The sequence below is a fragment of the Cupressus sempervirens genome, chromosome 5 (assembly GCF_028749045.1).
Source record: "Cupressus sempervirens isolate cs-2001-9-10 chromosome 5, ASM2874904v1, whole genome shotgun sequence".
Taxonomy (NCBI): Eukaryota; Viridiplantae; Streptophyta; class Pinopsida; order Cupressales; family Cupressaceae; genus Cupressus; species Cupressus sempervirens.
In genome coordinates this window covers 797,345,164-797,365,478 of record NC_143122.1, presented here as the reverse complement: position 1 = coordinate 797,365,478, position 20,315 = coordinate 797,345,164, and the positions used below count along the sequence as shown (strand labels likewise).

The following is a 20,315-nucleotide window of genomic DNA, read 5'->3' as shown; positions in this document are numbered from 1 at the left end:
TGCAGCGTTCAGAATTAATTTATTAAATGTTTCTTAAAAAGTTTACATCTAGTATTTAAAAATAAAAATAAAAATCTGTTCATTAATTACACTATTAAAATTTGTAAAAAAATTTATACAAAATATCATTTAAAGTTGTAGACCGTTGATCCTTTCTCGTCTGATATTTTGCATATGTAAGTGCAAACAATTTTATGGAAGACATATTTTGCAGATGGCATTGTTGATCAATAGCGATGGTGAAACAGATCTTGAACAAGGACTGGTTGAACAAGGTGTTGAAGCCTTAGAAATTGAGGGCAGAAAACGAGAACCACTTATAGCGGAACACAATAATGCTGTTTTACAGATAGAACATTTTTCCTGCTGCATGGTAATCGTATCAATCATCTTCGTATTCAGTGTGATGTGGGCTTTGACAGATTCTAAGAAAGCAAGGGCACCCATTGCTTTTATGGTATTACGAGTGGCTACCTTTTTTTCAATACTAATTGGAATAGTCATTCGATATGGGCCGACCATCCATGCAAGGAGACATGGGCCAGCCCTTCCTATAAAAAGAATTATGTTAATCGGAAATGTACTTTTGTCTGTTTCTGAAGGACTTTTCATGGCAAGTGTCTTTGCGGCATTTTATTTGTTGGTGCCATTTCAATTAAGATGGCGTGCAATTAGCGTGGGTTTAGGATTATTGGTTATGCAGGGAGTATTTCTAGCTATTTTGCATGCAGTGTTGGAAGTGCGTGCTGGTTTTAAGGGATTGACAGCATTGACATGTATTGCATTGATTTTCCGTTTGAGTGGGCTATATGTGGTCCTTATCTTCTCAGATATATCGTAACAAATTATGTGGAAAAGCCCAAACCCCATTTTGTAATTCTAAACAATTACATATAAGTGAATAATTTGAGGAATGTTTCGTTTGTACTTTGAAGTAGAGGGGGAACTACAGACGGTTTTTTTAATCTTTAAATTTTTATTATAAGAATTTTAATTATCATGCTATTCTTTTTTATTTATAAATTTTATTTATTAAATATCAGAAAAATATCAGCAATCATTGTAAACTAAAAATATATTTTAGTTTCTACTTAAATAAAAGTGATTTGCTGCATAGATTTGCATACCTAGATTCACATATTAGTATAATGGATTGAGAACTTTCTTTTATATAAATACAAATCCAGCACCACATAGTATCTTAACGAAAAATCATCAAATATATCTTTGCTACTTTGTTGTTTGAATAAATTTATTTTCAGGTATTTAATTAAAAACTAGGATCTCTTTTTAAAATTTGGATAGTAATAATTATGTAGCAGAGTTCATGATTACATATTTAGAACAAGACATAGTTGTGTTCGTGATTTTGTTTTATTATTTTACTTGAACAATTTTGATATGTTTTAGCGATGTCAAAATATGACTTTCATAATACTCTGATCTAAAAAGATTAAGATTACTACTTAATCAAAACCTTTACTTTCCATTATATAATAAAATAAAAATTTATTACTGGTGAGAAATTAAAAATCTTAAAGGAAATATGAGATATTAAAAAATTGGTGACTTTGGGTTGTGCAAATTAAAATATAAGTATTGTCCTAGATGGATTCATGAACATGTAGCTTAAAGAAAATTTGAATACCAAATATTATATGATTAAAGCTTAAATAAACTCAAAATAATTCTTTTAATTAAATAGAAATATAATGTCGAAAACTCAATTAAAAGTCTAATGGCTTGGGTAGCTCAAATTATAAAACAAGTATTACTCTAGATGGATTCATGAACTCGTAGCTTCGAGTGAATGCCAAAAATTATAAGGATGCTTGAAGCTTATAAATGCATAAAAGAATGCATGCTCAAATGTTTCTTTTATAAGCCCAACGTTATTAGAATACTCACAACATAAATATAATATGGTATTGTATTTTTATAGGGGTTCAGCCTAACTTAGGATGTTAATCTCTTTTGATCATTAAATCTTACCAAATGGAAATATACGTAAATATAATATGGTATTGTATTTTTATAGGGGTTCAGCTTATTTAGGATATACTCAAGCATGAGAAAAACCAAAAACATAAAACACCCACTTCCAAAAATACATCTCCCATAGAAGATATAAGAGTTCCTTGGTGCCAATCTTATTTTGTTTAGATTGCAAGAATTGGATAGAAAAGTCCATTGCTATCAGTCTTCTTTTAAACTAAAAGAATATGGTCTAGCACCTCTTATAAATTGCATCCTATTGGATAAACTTTACAACATGATTGGTGATGCTAGCCCAATACACCCGTCACTATTGCATGGGTTGGTGGGAGACTAGTCCTCGTGCTTTATCATAGGAAGCTCTCCAAGATATTTCTAGATCTAACTTGCAAAAAATCCCATTCGTCAAATGCATAAATTATCACGATGTTACTAGCATCCTTTAATAAGCATACCTGTCTATCCCAAGATAGGGTAGGGATCAACAACCCCGAGTGCCTTGCGTGCATATCCCAACAAAGGATAAAGGGTCCAGATCTATAAACTTTAAGAGAGCCCATTGTAGTTGGTATTTAGGCAACTTGGATAACACCTACTACTTCTGTTTTTGTGCTGGAATAATATTAAGGTTGGATATGAGTGTTAATAAATATACAAATAAATTAATCTCATTACATAAATGAATAGTTCCTTTAATTTCAATTGTTTGATATCCCTTACCATGGAATATAAATAACAAATCTATGTTAATTAGGTAATAATTAGGGGGGACTACAAACAATAAATTCTCCAATGAAAGGTTTTAGCACCTTACTCATGAGGTGCATAAATGTACTAGAAGTATTTGATAGCCCAAAGAGCATCACAAACCATTCATTAGTTTTGAAAGTGCTCTTCCATTCACCCCCCTCCCTTATTCTTATTTGGGGATAACCACTCTTTAGGAAAATCTTTGAGAAATATGTTGCCCTACCTGTGCAACCCATCAAGTGTTCCATTTTAGGCATTGGGAACCTATACCTTATAGTGATCGTATTTATTGCTCTAGAATGTGTACACAACCTCCATTTACCAATTTTCTTTAGTGCCAAAATAATGGGTACTACACATGGACTTAGGCTTTTACTCACCAAATCTTTGTGCAACAAATCCTACACTTGCCCAACAATCTCCTCATTCTATGTAGGCGTCATGTTATAAGTAGCTTTATTAGGGAGGGTGGCTCATGGTATCAAATCAATGTGATGGCTTATGTCTATAACAAGGGGGTGATGAAGTAGGCATTTCCTCCATCACTATGTCCTTATATATGCTTCTCCAATCTACCCTTCATTTCTTTAGGAACATCTTTCTTCTTCTTGATTGACTAATTTGATTCTTCTCTTGATCTTAGTACTAAGGAAAAACATGAACTTTCCTCTTCTTTCAAAGTCTTCAAAAGTTTTTTTCACCCACCAAAATAACACTAGTGCTTATGTGTTTGTCCTTACTATCATCTGGTAGGGGGTTCATACTACAATTCACACCATTTTTGGTTATTATAGAGGGGTTTTTCTTTGCACCATGTCTAGGGCCTACACATAATACTATAATGGATTCCCCAACAAAAAATGGCATGCATCCATCAGGATTACATTACAAAGAATCCTATCTTTATACTCCCCTGTCTGAAATTTCACCCATGACTTTTCATCCACTAAGACTTGTTGCCTCTTAACCATGACACCTTGTAAGGGTTAAGATGAGGTAATTTCTTTAGTCTTTACATCTCTACCATTTCTATTGAAACCAAATTCTCAGTTGAACTAGAATCGACAATAACATTGCATACCTTCCTATTTGTTTTGTAGGTGGTCCTGAGTAAAGAGTTTCTTTGAGGTGGTTCTTGACCACTAGGTACCTTCAACAAGGTTCTCCTCAGCATCCATTTTTTTTTTCTATATTTCAGTTTGAAGCTCTAGTTGGGCATGTGACACTTTGGCTAACTTCTTCTTGGATCAATTGGTTCATTCGCTTTCCTCCATGAGAGCATGAGGCTTGTTTTAAGGACACTTGTTTGCAGTGTGTTGTACTTGGTTACAATTGTAACACCTTCTTGTGAAAACACTTGGATCTCTACTTGGTCCTCCAAATATACCCTTTCCATTAGGTCTCCTTCCCTCAAAGCCTCCTCTTGAACTTGAGTCTCCACTCTGCTCCTACTGGCTAGGCTCACCTTGGGGTTTTGGAAATTGGCTCCTTTTGAGTCTATCTAATCCATGTCACTATAAACACATTTTGATCCCATACTGAGTCTTGTTTTGTGTTTTATCAAGAAGGTTTATGAAGAGGTTGAGTGCCTTTTGAAAGATTGTTTTGTGAACCATTAAAAATGGAGTGGGGCATGGAAAGTTTGTGGAAGTCTGACCAGGAGTTCTACTACTTCATATTGGTATTAGAAAAGTTGGGGTTAAATGTGTATAACTTGCTTCAAACCTTATGGATTTTTACCAAACATATTACTCATGAAAGATGTTTCACTTCACAGACATATCTAAACATATGCATTAATGACCCCAATCAAGCCCTACAACACCGTACCATGCACAAAAAGTCACAAGAAATTGTGTAATTAAGATCAATCTCTTGTATTATGCAATTAAATTAACTTCTTTACCATATGCCTCAACTCAAAGGGGCACTTATATGCATTTCCCAATTGTTTGAACCATAGTTCCATGACTCAAACTAACCTATGCCTCAACAAGGTCAGCTCGACCCATGACTTGAAAATAAATTGACTATGACTTGACACAATGAGAAAATAAAGATTTTTCATGATAAAACTTGTTTCATGCACCCATTATTGAATAAAGCTTAAAAACATTATAACATCATGAAATATAAGATAATTTGATGACATACATAAACACACATCTATCACATAAGTACAAATGCAAATTATAGCTAAAAGAAATATAAAACATAGATATGCAGAATTATAAATATTGTCAAATGTATATAAAATCCATGACATCAAATGTTCTCAAACACATGCGTAAACTATATACAAAAACAAGTCTTTGACTCAGGCTCTAGCTCATCCTTAGCCTCAAATTAATTTGTCCACCTCATGCAAATGCATCTGAGGTAGGTCTTGGATGACAGACAAGCCATAGTCTCTACTTGTGAGATACCACTCCGATCAACATCATCTACATTGATACTTGATCGTGCTTTATCCTTCTTTACTATATCCACAACCTTGGTCTCTATTTCTTCTTGGTCAACCCACTCATGGCCCTCCTCAGTAAAGACATAATCGATAGACTTAGCGAGCTAGTCAAACTCTAGATTGATCTCTGCTAGAGTGATCAAAGAGGAGTCAGTGTTCAAAATCCATCTAGTCCTAAGATGGAGGTTGTAATGGATGAAGACAAGATCATTCAGTCCCTTTTTAGATAGTTTATTGTGCCTCTTCGAGTTGATGTGCTTGAATATGGACCAATTTTGCTCACATCTAGAAGCGTCGCATGGCTAACTCTAATACAAATGACAATTTTTTGACGGTTTGAGGTTGTAGGCCCAAACATTTGCCAAAATCTATGTGAAATAAGAAAAAGGAAAAAAATAGTCTCATTTCCAACTTTAAGGATAGATTACAAAATCAAAATGCATAATCCTTAAAGTTACAAATTTAAGAATCTGAAGTTTAACATATATTGCTAATTGGTTGCAATTCTTTTATTATATGAAAATCACACCTTGTTCATTATTATATGCACCTATCTCTTGCACTATAGATGTGCTGGTCATCTTTTGCATCACTATGCATAGGCCACTAAGAACCTCCTCACAGTTGAAGTTATCAAGGAAGTGCAATGATACATTGAGGAAATAAGTTGCTGTGAAAATGGGCTATGAACTTGGTTTTTTCATTTCCTATCATTGATCTCCCAAATGGAGCCATACTCATCCTCAACTCCTGCATACTTGGATTAAATAACATCCTTGGCCCTATCCATGCCCTCATATATGTAGACCATATAGAGGGATTCTCCCCATCAACATCTCGTAGGAGAATTACGAGGGGCTCAGTGACCTGCTTATAATGTTAAACAAAAAAGTTAAGTCACAAGTGCGAATCAAAAACTTAAAATAAGAAAATTTTCAAAGTTGTAAAAAGAACAAAAATATATTTACCTCCATGAATCCTCCACAAGGGGTTAAAAAACTTGGCTCATAAAAAGTACAATCTGTCACATCCATCTCTGTAGTGGTCGTATCATGCAACGAGGTAGTCCACTCCTCACCAATGAACATGCATCTCAAAGCTGGCTTTGATTCAACAAGGATTTTAGTGTGAGGAAATTCGAAGCAAATATAGTGATAATAGGACGAGCCAACTCCTTTTGCTCCATATATTGCTTCGTTATGCTAAGAACCAATGCATGATTGTAGATAAACTTGCACATGTTCTTTGCCTTATCAACACATGATTTAACCAAATTAGGCTTTCCTATATCCTCTAACATGAGGTCAAGGCAATAGGTTGCACATGGAGATCAATTTATTTTTATGTGCCTCCAAAAGTTTACCTGTAACAATTTTAAATTATTTAGAAATTTATGCGTTAAAAAAATCATAAATAAGTTCATAGATGCCTCTTAATCAACTTGCTTCATTATCCGCCACCACCTGCACCACATTTTATACACCCACCTCGTATATAACTTCTTCAATAACCTCACATAAGTAAGTAGCATTCTTCACATGTAACAAAGCATCAATAGATGTTAAGAACATGGTGAATCCTCATTCTTGAAAGTAAAGAAAAATAATTATTAATTATCATGGATCAATCAATAAATCAAATATAAATTAAATTATTCACTGCATTTAGTGAAGTAGAATGATCAATCACCTTCACAGGAAACAAGAAAATTTAGGAGTCTCCTATTCAAACCAACTATCATGATGGTGCAACCTTGTTGACTCGAGGACTATTTTTGGTCCCTTAGCACAAGTTTCATAGCATTAATCATTTCTAATAAGGGGAGGCCACTTAACATCAATAGCCCTTTTAAGACCTGCCCAAGAAATGGTTACGAAATCCATCATGCCTTGTGACAAATAGATTATGATTAATCATTAGACAAAGTAAAGTTCAACTTCAAACATAATTTTTAAAAAATTTGATTGTAACTATAAAGAAATCAAATAAAAAAGAATTATTTGGTTGTAACAAATAGAATGTTGCAAAAGTACCAAAAATCAAGCACATTTGTTTTCGTACATCATTGGCCTACTTGTTCCAACTTATGGTCTAAGTGATGGTCATGCACCAGAAGAAGTGCATGACACAAAGTAAATGTCCAACTTTGATATTTGGACTCTAGGGACAAGGGCAATAGAACCACTAGAAGGAGCAACAACAGAAGCACTAGCACCAACACTAGGACAAAAAGGAGGTGAGGAAGTACCCTCTCCAACCTAGCCTATAGATGTGGATCCAGATGTAATTGTAACTTCAGAATGAATGGGAGCCAATAGAAAACTCTTCCCGTTGCCTCTTCTTAGTTTTCTTTTCTTGTGCATGTGTTTCTAACCAGGAATAACATAAACGAATTGCCCCGGGAGTTGCCAATAAACATAGATCAACATCATTCCCAGGTATGTCGGCAACATGGTATTTAAACCTATTGATGCCACCATGAAAAATTTCTTTACAAAACACACTTTTTTTTTGCCTACCAGGAGAGTCTTCAGTATATTTCCAAGATTCACACTTTGGAGGCATTGAGAGGAATTAATGTTTTCAAAACTTGAAGGCTGCTGCAATAAGACAAAATTATAAATTTGTGCATTGTAGAACGTATTTTAGAGAAATCAACAAATACATGATTGCATTTTTTCTTCAAAAAATCATGGGTTTGCTATTATTCTACTTCTTTTATTGAAGTATGCAATTTTATTGTTTAATTGAAAACATTCAAGATTTGGAAAATTAAACTTATTTTTAAGAAAAATGAAAAATTCATAAACATACAAAAAAATGACAAAATTTACAAAATTTAACACTTGCCTCTTTCAAATGAGATGACAAATCTTGCTATGGCCTCCTTGATGCTCTCAATTCAAACCTATGACCTCCCCATTGTGATTTGAGGTCTCCTTGATGCTCTTCTTCACTGCAAGTTGCAAACCTATGACTTCTCTTTTTTCTCCCTCTCACTTTTCATCTCTTCTTCATAACAAGCAATTAGAAATGCTTATAGGGCAAAATGGAAGGCATTTGGGAAAAAGAAGAAGCAAAAAGTGTTGTTTTTTGTATTTTTTTACTGCAGCTCATGGCTACCATTGGCTGGGTCATGGCCCACAGACACGGGGATCATTACATGACTCGTTGGCTCAATGAGCCAAGTAGGTCATGACCCATCAAGTCACCTAGCCGAGTCATTAAAACTTACCAAGTTTGGCTTGGCCTACGTGACTCAGTATGGGTTTAAGAACTCTACTTTTAACCAATTCCAACCGGCCATGTGAACTAATGAGTAGTTGGCTTACAAAATGTTAAAAGTTGCACAACTCTTTACAACTTTTTGCAAATTTGATTCCTACCCATATTATTTTACCCAGATAACATTCTATCATGCCAATCATGACCCCTAACATGAAAAAATATCAAATGTACCACTTGCCTAGACATTTGGGGTGTTTGATTGAATTTGATTGATTTGGTCTTTGCATGGCTATTAGGACCTCATGGGCTTTTGGCCTTACAAACATGTTTAAAATCTTTACAAATGGTCCATAGGACCTTATAAACTTGACTCAATTAGAAAATAAAATTTATTAATTCTCCTTGACCAATGGGTGCTTTTGCACCAGCTACCAATTTCAAATTCAGATTGACTGTGCCGGTCTATTCTCTAGAGCTAAAGGCCTCCCTCTGAATATCATTTCTTACACTTTCAAGAAACTAATCATAATGAGAAACTATATAGAGTCTTTCTCTTTTAATGAAGTTATGTGTTACCAATTCAGTCTCATAGCTACAAGCAATTTCCCCATGTTCATTTCTACAACCTGCATGACCTTGCATGCGATCTCTCATCACCCTATTGTTTGTTGATCCTTCCTAGAAGCATTTTTGGAGAGATTAATAGAAGTTCATAGAAGCAAACTATCCCCAAGAGAAATATACAGATCAATGCTAAAAGAATACAACATACACAATTCCCATGAATTAAAATTAACTTCATAAAAAATCGTGATCAATATTCAAGGATTTAAAAAAACTTATTTCTTGATCATCTAGTCTTCCTCACAATTCACCAATTGTTCTTTCTCCATCACATAGTTATAGTGTAGGTAGAGTATGCCAATTCGAACAACAAACCACTTGCTAACATCGTATACATGAATGCCAAATGTGTTTGCATAGATGGGCATGACAACATCTTGCTTGTTGATGTCAAAAATGAAAGCTTCTACAGAGATTCTAATCTCCAAGTTTCTCCAGCTACACATTCTCATAAGATTCCCTCATTTCTTCCATCTCTTATATTCCCAATTTTTTTAAATTTGACTCTTGATCATTAGTAAATCCGCTCTGGCACCATGTTAAAATTTGAATGAAAATACATAAAGTAGAACAAATACAAATAATTAGACAAAAACAAATTGCACAGATGCTTATCCTAGAAAACTCTATAGCCTAAAAGGAAAACCTAACCACACTCAAAGTAGATTCTTTATTGAATTATTAAGTGATTCAATACAAAGCTTCACAAGCTTAGACAAAAGAATGACTTTTCCACTAGAAAATAGTTATCACATAACAGGCACTAGAATATGAACATCTCCTTTTGATTTGCATACCGCATGCACACAACTGATCACACAATCAAAATACACATAGCAAGACAAGCCACTGAATCATGTAATTTAGACTAGCACTATCCTGCAAATAGAATCAAATCATGATGATCAATACAATAGATTCTGAATCACATTGTCTGATCGTCTACAAAACTGATGAGTATTGATGTTGTTTACATACAGTTAAAACTCCAACTCCACCATTCCAACACTCCACCTTTGATTTTTTCTAGTTTGCTCTAGTTCTAATAAACATGATTGATGGATGCGATAGGCTGTTTTTAGATTTGCATGTATTTGAGAAGTCTTAGTTTAGATTAGGTAGTCTTTGTTCCACCGTAAGTCCCTTATGTAATTGCATAGAATAATGGTTGTTCAAACTACTATTATGTACTGCAAATTCTAGTTTTCTTCCTTAGACTTTTTGTTTGGTGATTATATATGTAACGAGTCTTCGTTATTATTGTTTAGCTTCTGTAATAAAATCAAGTGTTTATGCTAAAAAATAGAGCTTCCCCTATTTTAGAATAGAGTTAGTTTTCTATTTTATGTATATCGTTTGTTATTGGATATAAGTATTTGTTGTGGCTTCTTGTTACTATTTGGAATGCTATTATGTTTTTGTCCCATTCTAGTTTCAAATTCTACAATTGGTATCAGAGTCATAGATAAGATTTTGGATGTGTTAATGTTATAACCTGATAATCACCAGGTTTGTGACTGCAGATTGCACTATCTCTAAAACTATCAACGTATGGCTTGGTATTTATATTCTCCTCTAGGCGGCGATTTTAGATTTATTAATATTGCAAAGAAACTAACACACCTTGTTAGTTATTATTTAATGTTAATTCTTCTAAACAAGTCGCCAGTTTTATGAAGAGATGCAAAACCGACCAAGTGAAGGGATGTGTCATTTAAAGGTGACGTCCTTTAGTTTGATATTTAGAGGGTTGTGAATACAGTTTAGAAGGCACACAAACACTACTGTCTGTTCTTCTAAGTATTCATCTTCCTGCGAATTGGAAAATCAGAGATATTTTTATTCATTTAATATCGAGTATAGAGGTTTTGAACTTGCATCAAAGATTAGTGATATCTGCTTCAAACAATCTGAGTATACATACTATTTTGTAGAATCATTCTCTACCATTAGAAACTGAACTTTAAGTCTGATTGAAGATCAGAAGAATTTGCAGAAATTTACAAGAGGTGTTCATAGAAGATTGAGATGAAGTAATGAGAGAAGGCAATTAAAGGTCTGTAGTTGAGACTGGTTATTTTGTTTGAAGAAACTACGATTGCAGCTCCAAAGAAGAAATTGCAGCAGAGAGAAGGTTGTTCCCAGGTAACTTATTTGTGTAAAGAAATTCTTTGAATTAATGGGGAAATCAGGTAAGAAGGTTAAGAAGGAGAATGAAAGTCTTATTTGTAAACAAGATATTTTGAATGACGAATTGAGACAGTTAGAGAAGTGTAATTCGGAATTTTTAGAGGATTTTAAAAAATTTGGGAAGTAGAGATGAATATCTGTGTCAAATTGAGAAGCTTGAAAAAGAATTAGAAAATGTTAAAATGGAAAATGTTGAATTGAAAAACAATTTAATGTTAGTTGACGAAATCAAGAAAGAGAATGAAGATTTGAGTAAGAAGTTAAAAGTTTTGAAAGAAGAAAAAGAAATGTTGAAACCAAAGCCACATGTTTGTGATGTTACTTTTAGCACACAAGATTTGGTTTGTTCTCCTGTTTTGTTAGTTGAAGATGAAGGTAAGCAACCGTCTACAAGTATGGATGAAATTTGTTTGGATAGTGACAAATGTTATTTTAAGGATAATGTTGGCCTGAAGATTATGGAGAAAATGGATTTTCAAGGAAGTGGATTAGGAAAGAATGGGCAAGGCATGAAGGAGCCCATCAAACCCATTTGGAGGTCAAAATTTGAAGGCCTTGGATTTGGTAAAAGAGAGAGATCTGATGTTGCTAGTGATAGATCTAATGTTGGTAGTACTGCAAGTTCGAACAAATCATGTTCGAGTAAGGGATGTATTTCATGTCCACATTGTAGCAAAGATGGACATACAGAGGATAAATGTTGGGATCTTCGCCCTTGTAGCATCTGTGGGTTGAAGAGTCATAGTGAAGAGTCATGTTGGAATAGAGATTACAGTGGACAATCTTCGAAATGTTGTATACAAATTGATTATGGATGGATCGATGGATCCTATTTCCAGAAAGTGACAAAAATGTTGAGAAGGTTGTACAAACCTCCAAGTTTGCATGTTAAAAGTAACAGTGGTTGATCAAGGTTTAGAGATGTGATTCATGAAGTAGGTGATGATTGTTTGTTCTAAATGGCACATGGATGTGTTAGAAGTCTGTTGTATGTTAGAGAAAGTAGGGGAAGACTGAACCTTGTGATCTCTCATGAAAGAGAGAAATTAATAAAGAGATGGTTGACTTGTATCAGAAGTGTAATGCGAGTCTATAAGACTTTAATGATAAAAAGTTGCATTGTGAGTTGCATGGATCAGTTTGAGTAGATGGAGATCAAACTGTGAGTTTCGATCAAAGGTAAGTCTTGGCATCAAGGGAGGGTATGAAGATTGATGTTGTTGTTGAGTCATTGATAACTCCAGCTCTAATGAAGAGTTACACTATGAGGTGGTTGGATTAATTTGAGTTCTATTAGATAAGACTACAAGTCTCAGCATCAAGGGTGAGTGTTGAGTATTGATGTTGTTTACATACAGTTAAAACTTCAACTCCACCATTCCAGCACTCCACCGTTGATTTTTTCTAGTTTGCTCTAGTTCTAATAAACATGATTGATGGATGCAATAGGCTATTTTTAGATTTGCATGTATTTGAGAAGTCTTAGTTTAGATTAGGTAGTCTTTGTTCCACTGTAAGTCCCTTATGTAATTGCATAGAATAATGGGTGTTCAAACTACTGTTATGTACAACAAATTCTAGTTTTCTTCCTTTGACATTTTGTTTGGTGATTATATATGTAACGAGTCTTTGTTATTATTATTGAACTGCTCTAATAAAATCAAGTGTTTATGCTAAAAAACAGAGCTTCCCCTGTTTTAGAACAGAGTTAGTTTTCTATTTTATGTATATCGTTTGTTATTGGATATAAGTATTTATTGCTATTCTGTTTTTGTCCTATTCTAGTTTTAAATTCTACAAAAACCTAGCACATGCATCACACTTATGCACAAAAATGTCGATTGACTAAAATGTGTGTCACAAAGTGAGATGTAGACAACTTGACTGCCAGAACATATGGCTCCTGTCACAAAGAATGAATACACAAGGATCATCATGTAACAATAATTGTTCATAGTCAAACAATACCCAATGAATGGTGACAGCCTACGCACAACTCCACAATGAAGTAATGCAACACATGTATTGAAGGAAGTTACCATAAATGTGTCGTTTCATATCTTTCAATGATAATCTATCTCCATGCAATCACTATATCCTCAAAGCTTTGGTAAGACAGTGAATTCCGTCAAGAGGTGAAGACTGGTCAACTCAAGCCTTTTTCCCGTAAGCACAGGAATGACAATTGAATATAAAACTGCCAACTCTTGCTCTCCCATGGCAATAGAAGGGACAGTAATGGTACTGAAGGTCAGGATTCATTTGCACAAACACTTGATGCCTGAAATTGCAATGACTGACACAATGAAATGAATTGGCAACAATAACACAGCCACAACAATGATGAGAAGATCAACCATCGCAGGTAGCTGACATCTCCTGCTGCTACCCAAAACATCAACATTAGCAAGGTTTAGATTGAGCATTCATCTAAAGGAAACCAATGTTTTCACATTTTTACAAAACTGAAATCAGACAGCACAACCTCTCTCTAGAATCTAATTATGGACTTTTTTGCTCTCTGCAGTATGAAAATAAAAGATATTTGAGGAGATACCACTTTTATTGAAATGAAGGAGTTTCTTGAATAGAATCGTCAAAAAGAAAAAATAATTGAGTTAAGGTGTCTTGGTTCTTGTTTGTGTGTTCTGCAAACGAAAATAATTAACTGGAGAAAATAAGACTACAATGAGTGTTTTTTAGGAGGTACATCCCTTTCCCGGACTAAAAGATGGATTTGGTATGAATTCCTTTAGCTGAATGGAGGACTGAACTCTACCACAACTTGTGGTCTTTGTTCTTGTTTTTGAACCGAATTTGTATGCTGCCTGCTTCCTTGGTCGTGCATGCAAAAAGGGCTTTGTGATGGCTCCAAATTAGTTGTTGGTGTTCCCAAACTCTTTCTTAACTAATGTACTACTCATGTATGGTCTTGAACTGAGACAAAACTCATGTATTTACCTCCAAAACATCTCTTTTTCAGCATCGAACTGATTAGGGATCAGAAGAAATAGGAATAATGGAAATAAAGTCCTTAAACTGGTCAAAATTAGGCTCTTTAGGGGTTGAAACTGCTCTTCATATGCATGCATATCCATTGGTCATGTTGAGAACTTGGTTCTTAGAATTCACAACTGTGTCCTTGCTTAACCTTTGCTTGTTTGCATGATACGCTAGCAGATTGCTTTAGTGTAATATTTTCTCTGTTGTCCCGTTGTTGGACAAGCATGACAATTTTCTTGTCATATTTATGATGTCCAAGGCTATTGTATCTATCCTTCATTATGTGAATTTCTTCACCTTATATGTTAATGAACAGTTTCTATGAATATTCTCTTTACTTTGTATTGTTAGGGGTCCTTCGATTTTAAGGACTATAATTGTAATGTCCATTCTAAGATCCTTTAGAACTTAGGATAAATTTCTATATTTTCATTGCAGTAGACTTCAAAATTTGAACACAATTCTTTAATTTTGTCAATGTCTATGGTATTAATACTCTTGGCTTGAGAAATTTTAAGGAAATGGAGAGATTGATTAATGTAGATGACTATTGACTTGATATTATTGATAACTGACTTGAGCTTGTAAACATTCCTCTAGTTAGCAGATTTTTCAAACTTCCTAATACTAGCAGTTGCTCGTTTGTGTATGTGCAGCAATAAACCGATAGAGGTGATATGTTTTGTACCATTGAAAAAATGTATATAATACTAATAATAGCCGACACAAATAATAATCATTTTTTAATTAAAAAACTTGTAGAAGAGTAATGTATTGTAAACTATTTCATTCAACCTATTTTTTTGTCAAACAATAGGTAGTCAACTTCTCACAACACATTAAGTGTTGAATATCTCATATGGATCTGCATAATTAGAAATCACAGAACTTTGGCTTCAACCATGAATCAAAGGAATCCACACCAAAATTTTATTGCTTCCAAAACAATAGCATAAATATGATTGAAGGAAATAATTTCATAACTTGGATATACTCTATCTTGGGTTGAATCAGATCAAAAATCATTCCTTTATCCATGCTTTTAAGGAAAACTCTGAATCAATTTCATGCTCATAAAATAGAGCTTCTAAATCCTATTTCAAACTTAGATTTGATTCCCTCACTTTAAAACATAAAGGTAAAGAATATATGGCATAAAATCTGCACTTATGTCTTTAATATGGAAACTTAAAAGAATCGAATACGAGTCAATTTTCCCATTTTAACAACCCTAAATGCATGACATAAACTTGTCACCGAAAAATATTAAAAAAAATTCAGACATCTCAAAACAATCTGCTCTAATTTGATTCAAGACACATTCCATTTCATGTATTTGTATAGAATGCATGCAGGAAAATAAATTCATGTAATAATCGATTCTCTAAAACATCAATTTTGTGCTTCACCAACACCAAAATCGGCTTCTACAACCCAATACCTCCATCCATTTTCAATAAATACAGATTATTGCAGCTCAAAATGTTAGTTTTGGTGAGCAATAAACAACTTGGACAACTTTTATGGAGGCTGTCTTTACATTCATGATGACTGTCTTCCTCTTGGACTATGCACTTCCTTTATATGCAGTCTAATCTCCATGAGGGCTTCATTAATGCTGGTCTGTGTATTATGTCCTCTTGTATTTTCCATACTTATTGGGGAAACTATCACAAAAGGTCTATGAATATCAGCACTTGTCGATCACTCAAACTATCCTATAATAATTTAGACAAGTTTAATTGCATAGGGTTGTCATTTTCTTGTCAAGGCCATGACCATGACATATTTCCTCTCTCACTATACCCTAAGAATGATCCATACTCTTGGACTATGCACTCCCTTTATATGCAGTCTAATCTCCATGAGCGCTTCATTAATGCTGGTCTGTGTATTATGTCCTCTTGTATTTTCCATATTTATTGGGGAAACTATCACAAAAGGTCTATGAATATCAGCCCTCGTCGATCACTCAAACTATCCTATAATAATTTAGACAAGTTTAATTGCGTAGGGTTATCATTTGCTTGTCAAGGCCATGACCATGGCATATATCCTCTCTCACTATACCCTAAGAATGATCTATCTTCCATTGTCTTCTATGAACCTTGGGGCAACACATGACTAGGTGCAGCTTTATGTTTGTCTTCTGATCTAATATGAATTTGCTCACCTTTGTATTTTATTGTACCATTGTAAACTGTAAACACCTTCATAAGATGCATAATTAGCACCCATTTTAGTGTGTTCTTTATTTCTGTGTGCATCATAGAAATTATTTATGCACTTAATTAATAACTATTCAAATATAAGTGCTCTCTTAATTCAATTTATATAAGGGCCCATAAGTTTAGGTGTACCCTATTTAATAATTTATATCATTTATGATCATTTGCATAAATAGGCCCTATTATCACGCATGGCCTAATTTATTCATTTCTATTTATTAGTTCTCAATTTTATGTCTATTTTGGGCATCCCCATATCCTATTGGACACTTGATTGAAATTTGACCCCTGATTGGCTCGAACAAGGTGTCATGTAGGGCATGAGTTGAGATAGGTCACGTAGTACCTTAGGATGCAACCTATTTCCTGCAAACAAAATGGGTTTGAAATCTCAACGGTGCAACAATGTTGATTTTAGCATGGTGTACAAACCCATGTCACCTAATTTGACTTTAGAACTCCAAAATGGCTTAGTGGGGTATAAAAGCAAGGCTGTCCGTTTTATTTTGGTAAACATTCAATTGGAGAACAAGCCAACATTTTGATGCAGGAGCATCTTGGGTTGCCTTGTTATCTTGCTCATTTTTGTTCATTCTGCATGTGGATGCCGAGTTACTGTAGCCCCAGTGTATGCCAAGTGACTCTTTGTTCGCCAAGTTACCCAGTGTACGCCACGTGATTCTTCATTCGCCAAGTTACCCAGTTTATGCCAAGTGACTCTTCATTGGCCGAGTTACCCAGTGTACGCCAAGTGACTCTTCATTGGCCGAGTTACCCAGTGTACGCCAAGTGACTCTTCATTGGCCGAGTTACCCAGTGTACGCCAAGTGACTTTTCATTCGCCGAGTTACCCAGTGTACGCCAAGTGACCTTTCATTCACCGAGTTACCCAGTGTACGCCAAGTGACTCTTCATTGGCCGAGTTACCCAGTGTACGCCAAGTGACTCTTCATTCGTCGAGTTAACCAGTGTATGTCGTGTGTCAGCATTTGGACGTGATTTCTGCGAGCCAACTTTCGTGATTTAATTTGTTCGCGACATTTATGTTAAGATATTTTCTTGGGATGCATCCTGACCGTTGTTGGGTCGGCCTTCCTCTTATGTAATGTTCTAGAATAATTTGTAAGCCATTTTGGCAAGTATATATAGAGTGTTTAGGCTTAGAGTTAGGTAGTTTTTTGGGAAGAAGATTAGAGAGCAGAACTAAAAGTGCGAATTTACAGTTGGATCTTTGAATGTGAATGTATTTGTAATTGGCCATAACCTAGAAGGCCTTATAGCTAGGCATGTATGAAGATATTTTGATGAATCAATAAAAGTATTTCACTCTTCTTCCTCCTTTGGTTGTTGTTCTCTGTGTTTGCTTCTGTTGTGTTAACTCTTGCAGGGTGGTTTGGATAGCTGGGTGAGCCTTTGGCCCTAGTTATTCATCATTTTGCCTGCGTCACATTTAGGTCATGGTCTCTCTCAAGAATCCAAGCAATTCAAGCATTCAGCCATATCTCATTGTAGTAAGTTTCAAAAAGCATTATGCTAGCATGTTTTTATAATTTCCCATTAGGTTTTTGTGGAGTCATGCTATCCTATCAACACTCGTGACTCCATATCAAAATAATTTAGATCATCAAGCTATTATCATAATTTTTTAGATCTAGCCTTTTCATTCTACAATAAGAATTTACTTGCAAGCATTTACATGTTGACTTCCTAGTTGATTCCAAATCAAGGGTTTGTCTTAGGCAAACCCATTTTCAAACCATTTCCCCCTATTTGTGTATAGGTGATAGGTGGTGCAAATACAAAAAAAGCCAAATGCATATTTGATAGAGTTACAAGTGGCATAAGTTTCATCACAACTTGTTGGAACTAAGGAACGTTCCTTGGTCTGAGTCAAGTTCGGTACCCTTCAAGTCGCCCCATTCTTTCCATTTTGGACTAATATTTGAATCACAAGTCAGTTTCTATTTCATATTTTCAAATTTGGTATTAGAATTGTGTGCACAGATTGATAAGTATCTTTGTACACAAAGGGCTTCTTTCTCTCTCTACCTAGCCCTCGACCCTACATTTCCATTTTCATTTGGTGTTTTCCCATTTCAATTGCATATTCATAGTCCTTTTAGCAAAGGATCATTGTATTTACTCGGTTCATGAGCCTCCTTGAGCATAATGGATCATCTTACTTCCAATGCAAGAAGAGATAGGCCCAGGTTTATAGTTTTTCCATACAAGTTGGTGAACACTGTTTTCTTCATTTTATGTGCATTTATCTTTTTCTACAAAGACTTGTCAATAACCTCAAAAGTTCTATTGCAACAACATAACCTTTTATGGCTTGTTTATTGCCCTCCACATATAACTGAGATTACAACAATCATTGTGACCATTTGATATTATCATTGACCATGCATCCTCTTCCTTTGATGAATGCAATATTGATTCCTTCTCTGAATGATAGTGACTTCATTTGTAGCCCTAATGAACACCAAAACCTTTTGAAGAACAGTGACACCCTTGTAGAAATAAGGTGATTTCATGAAGAACATAATTCTTTTAGGCTAGCAAAGGATGCCAGAAGTGTATAACAAACAACAATCTTGTGGGGTAAAACAATCACAGAACCTTACAAATTTCATAGATCCCTCTAAAGAACAATGAATATATGTTTCAACATAGTGAATGCATGATCATTGATGGAACAAGCAATAGACTTTAAGACCATGCAATGTCAGTCAACATGAAGTCATGGCACTAAACTCCTTTGGAAAACTCATCAAATCAAACAAGGAGCATTCAATGAATTCTTCTCATGAGCTAGGGTTTTGACCCACAGGAAGAGGACTTGGTTTCACATCAGTGTGGGTTGGCTCCAGTTTCATACCATCCATTATGGGATGGGTTAGTACCATCTTTTGCTGATGGGATCAACAGTTGCAAGTTAGACCACTTGCAGAATCCAGACACCCATGACACTTTATTAGTGGTTGGAGTTGATGATAGTGATTCAGGTGCCTATGGTTTTACCGTCTCCATAGTGCAGTTAGGTGTGAGTGTCAGCTTGATGGTTACTCAGGTATGGATAGAGTTGGTATTTCAGTTGGGTTGAGTTCCGATGAGTTATTGCCTTCATCAATGCCTAGGGTCAGTTTTCAGATGATTATGATGGTGATGTCAGTTATTTGGGTACTAGGGCTACAGGAGTTGCTTGTACACGATAGGGATAATATGCAGTTCTACCCTTGGGATCCAGGTGGTTTGTGATGTTAATTTTGCTCCGGGATTGCTTGGGGAAAAACAATCTTAGGGAGGGAGGGTGTAATGTCCCCATTTTTGCCAGTATCAAGTTTGAGCGATTAGCCTATTATTGTGATCCTTATAGGCTAATTATTGTGGATAGAGGGTCTTCTAAGGTAGTGGCTTGGCTTGAGAGAATCTTATCTTCTCCATAGTTTAGTAAGTTATCGGTTGGTCTTTGTTTGGCTCAGATCGAACTTCATTTGGGCTTAGTTTTGTGTACTTGCTATTTGTGGTAAATTCGGTGTTGATTGAGATGGACCCATTCCATTTTTGGAAAGTGCATTTGGTCACATGGAGAAATAATAGGTGTGATGCCTATTTCATACGACATATTTAAATGATGAGTATTTTGGGAGTTATAATATTTTTAGTGGCCAAATTATTATTTGATCATTAAATGACTTATTATAAAGTTGCAATTTAACCTTATAATATCACTTAAGTTGAGGGTTGAGTCATAATTGGAAGACGCCATTTATTTCATTAATATTATGCCTAAGCCAAGTATTAAATGTTGCCAAAAGAGTTAAGTTGAA

General features: G+C 34.9%; 1 protein-coding gene across 4 annotated transcripts in view; it reads left to right on the top strand.

Moving 5' to 3' along the window:
- The window catches only part of LOC149558337 (uncharacterized), a 64,577-nt gene that overhangs the window by 11,096 nt on the left and 33,166 nt on the right, over positions 1-20,315 (top strand). For 2 of the 4 annotated variants that reach the window (XM_089832600.1, XM_089832601.1), the window contains exon 2: positions 215-457. In XM_089832600.1, the coding sequence (XP_089688726.1) occupies positions 215-457 (243 nt within the window). Of the gene's footprint in view, positions 1-181; positions 928-20,315 lie in introns of those variants that run through there. The other 2 variants (XM_089832598.1, XM_089832599.1) reach the window with 2 other exon arrangements.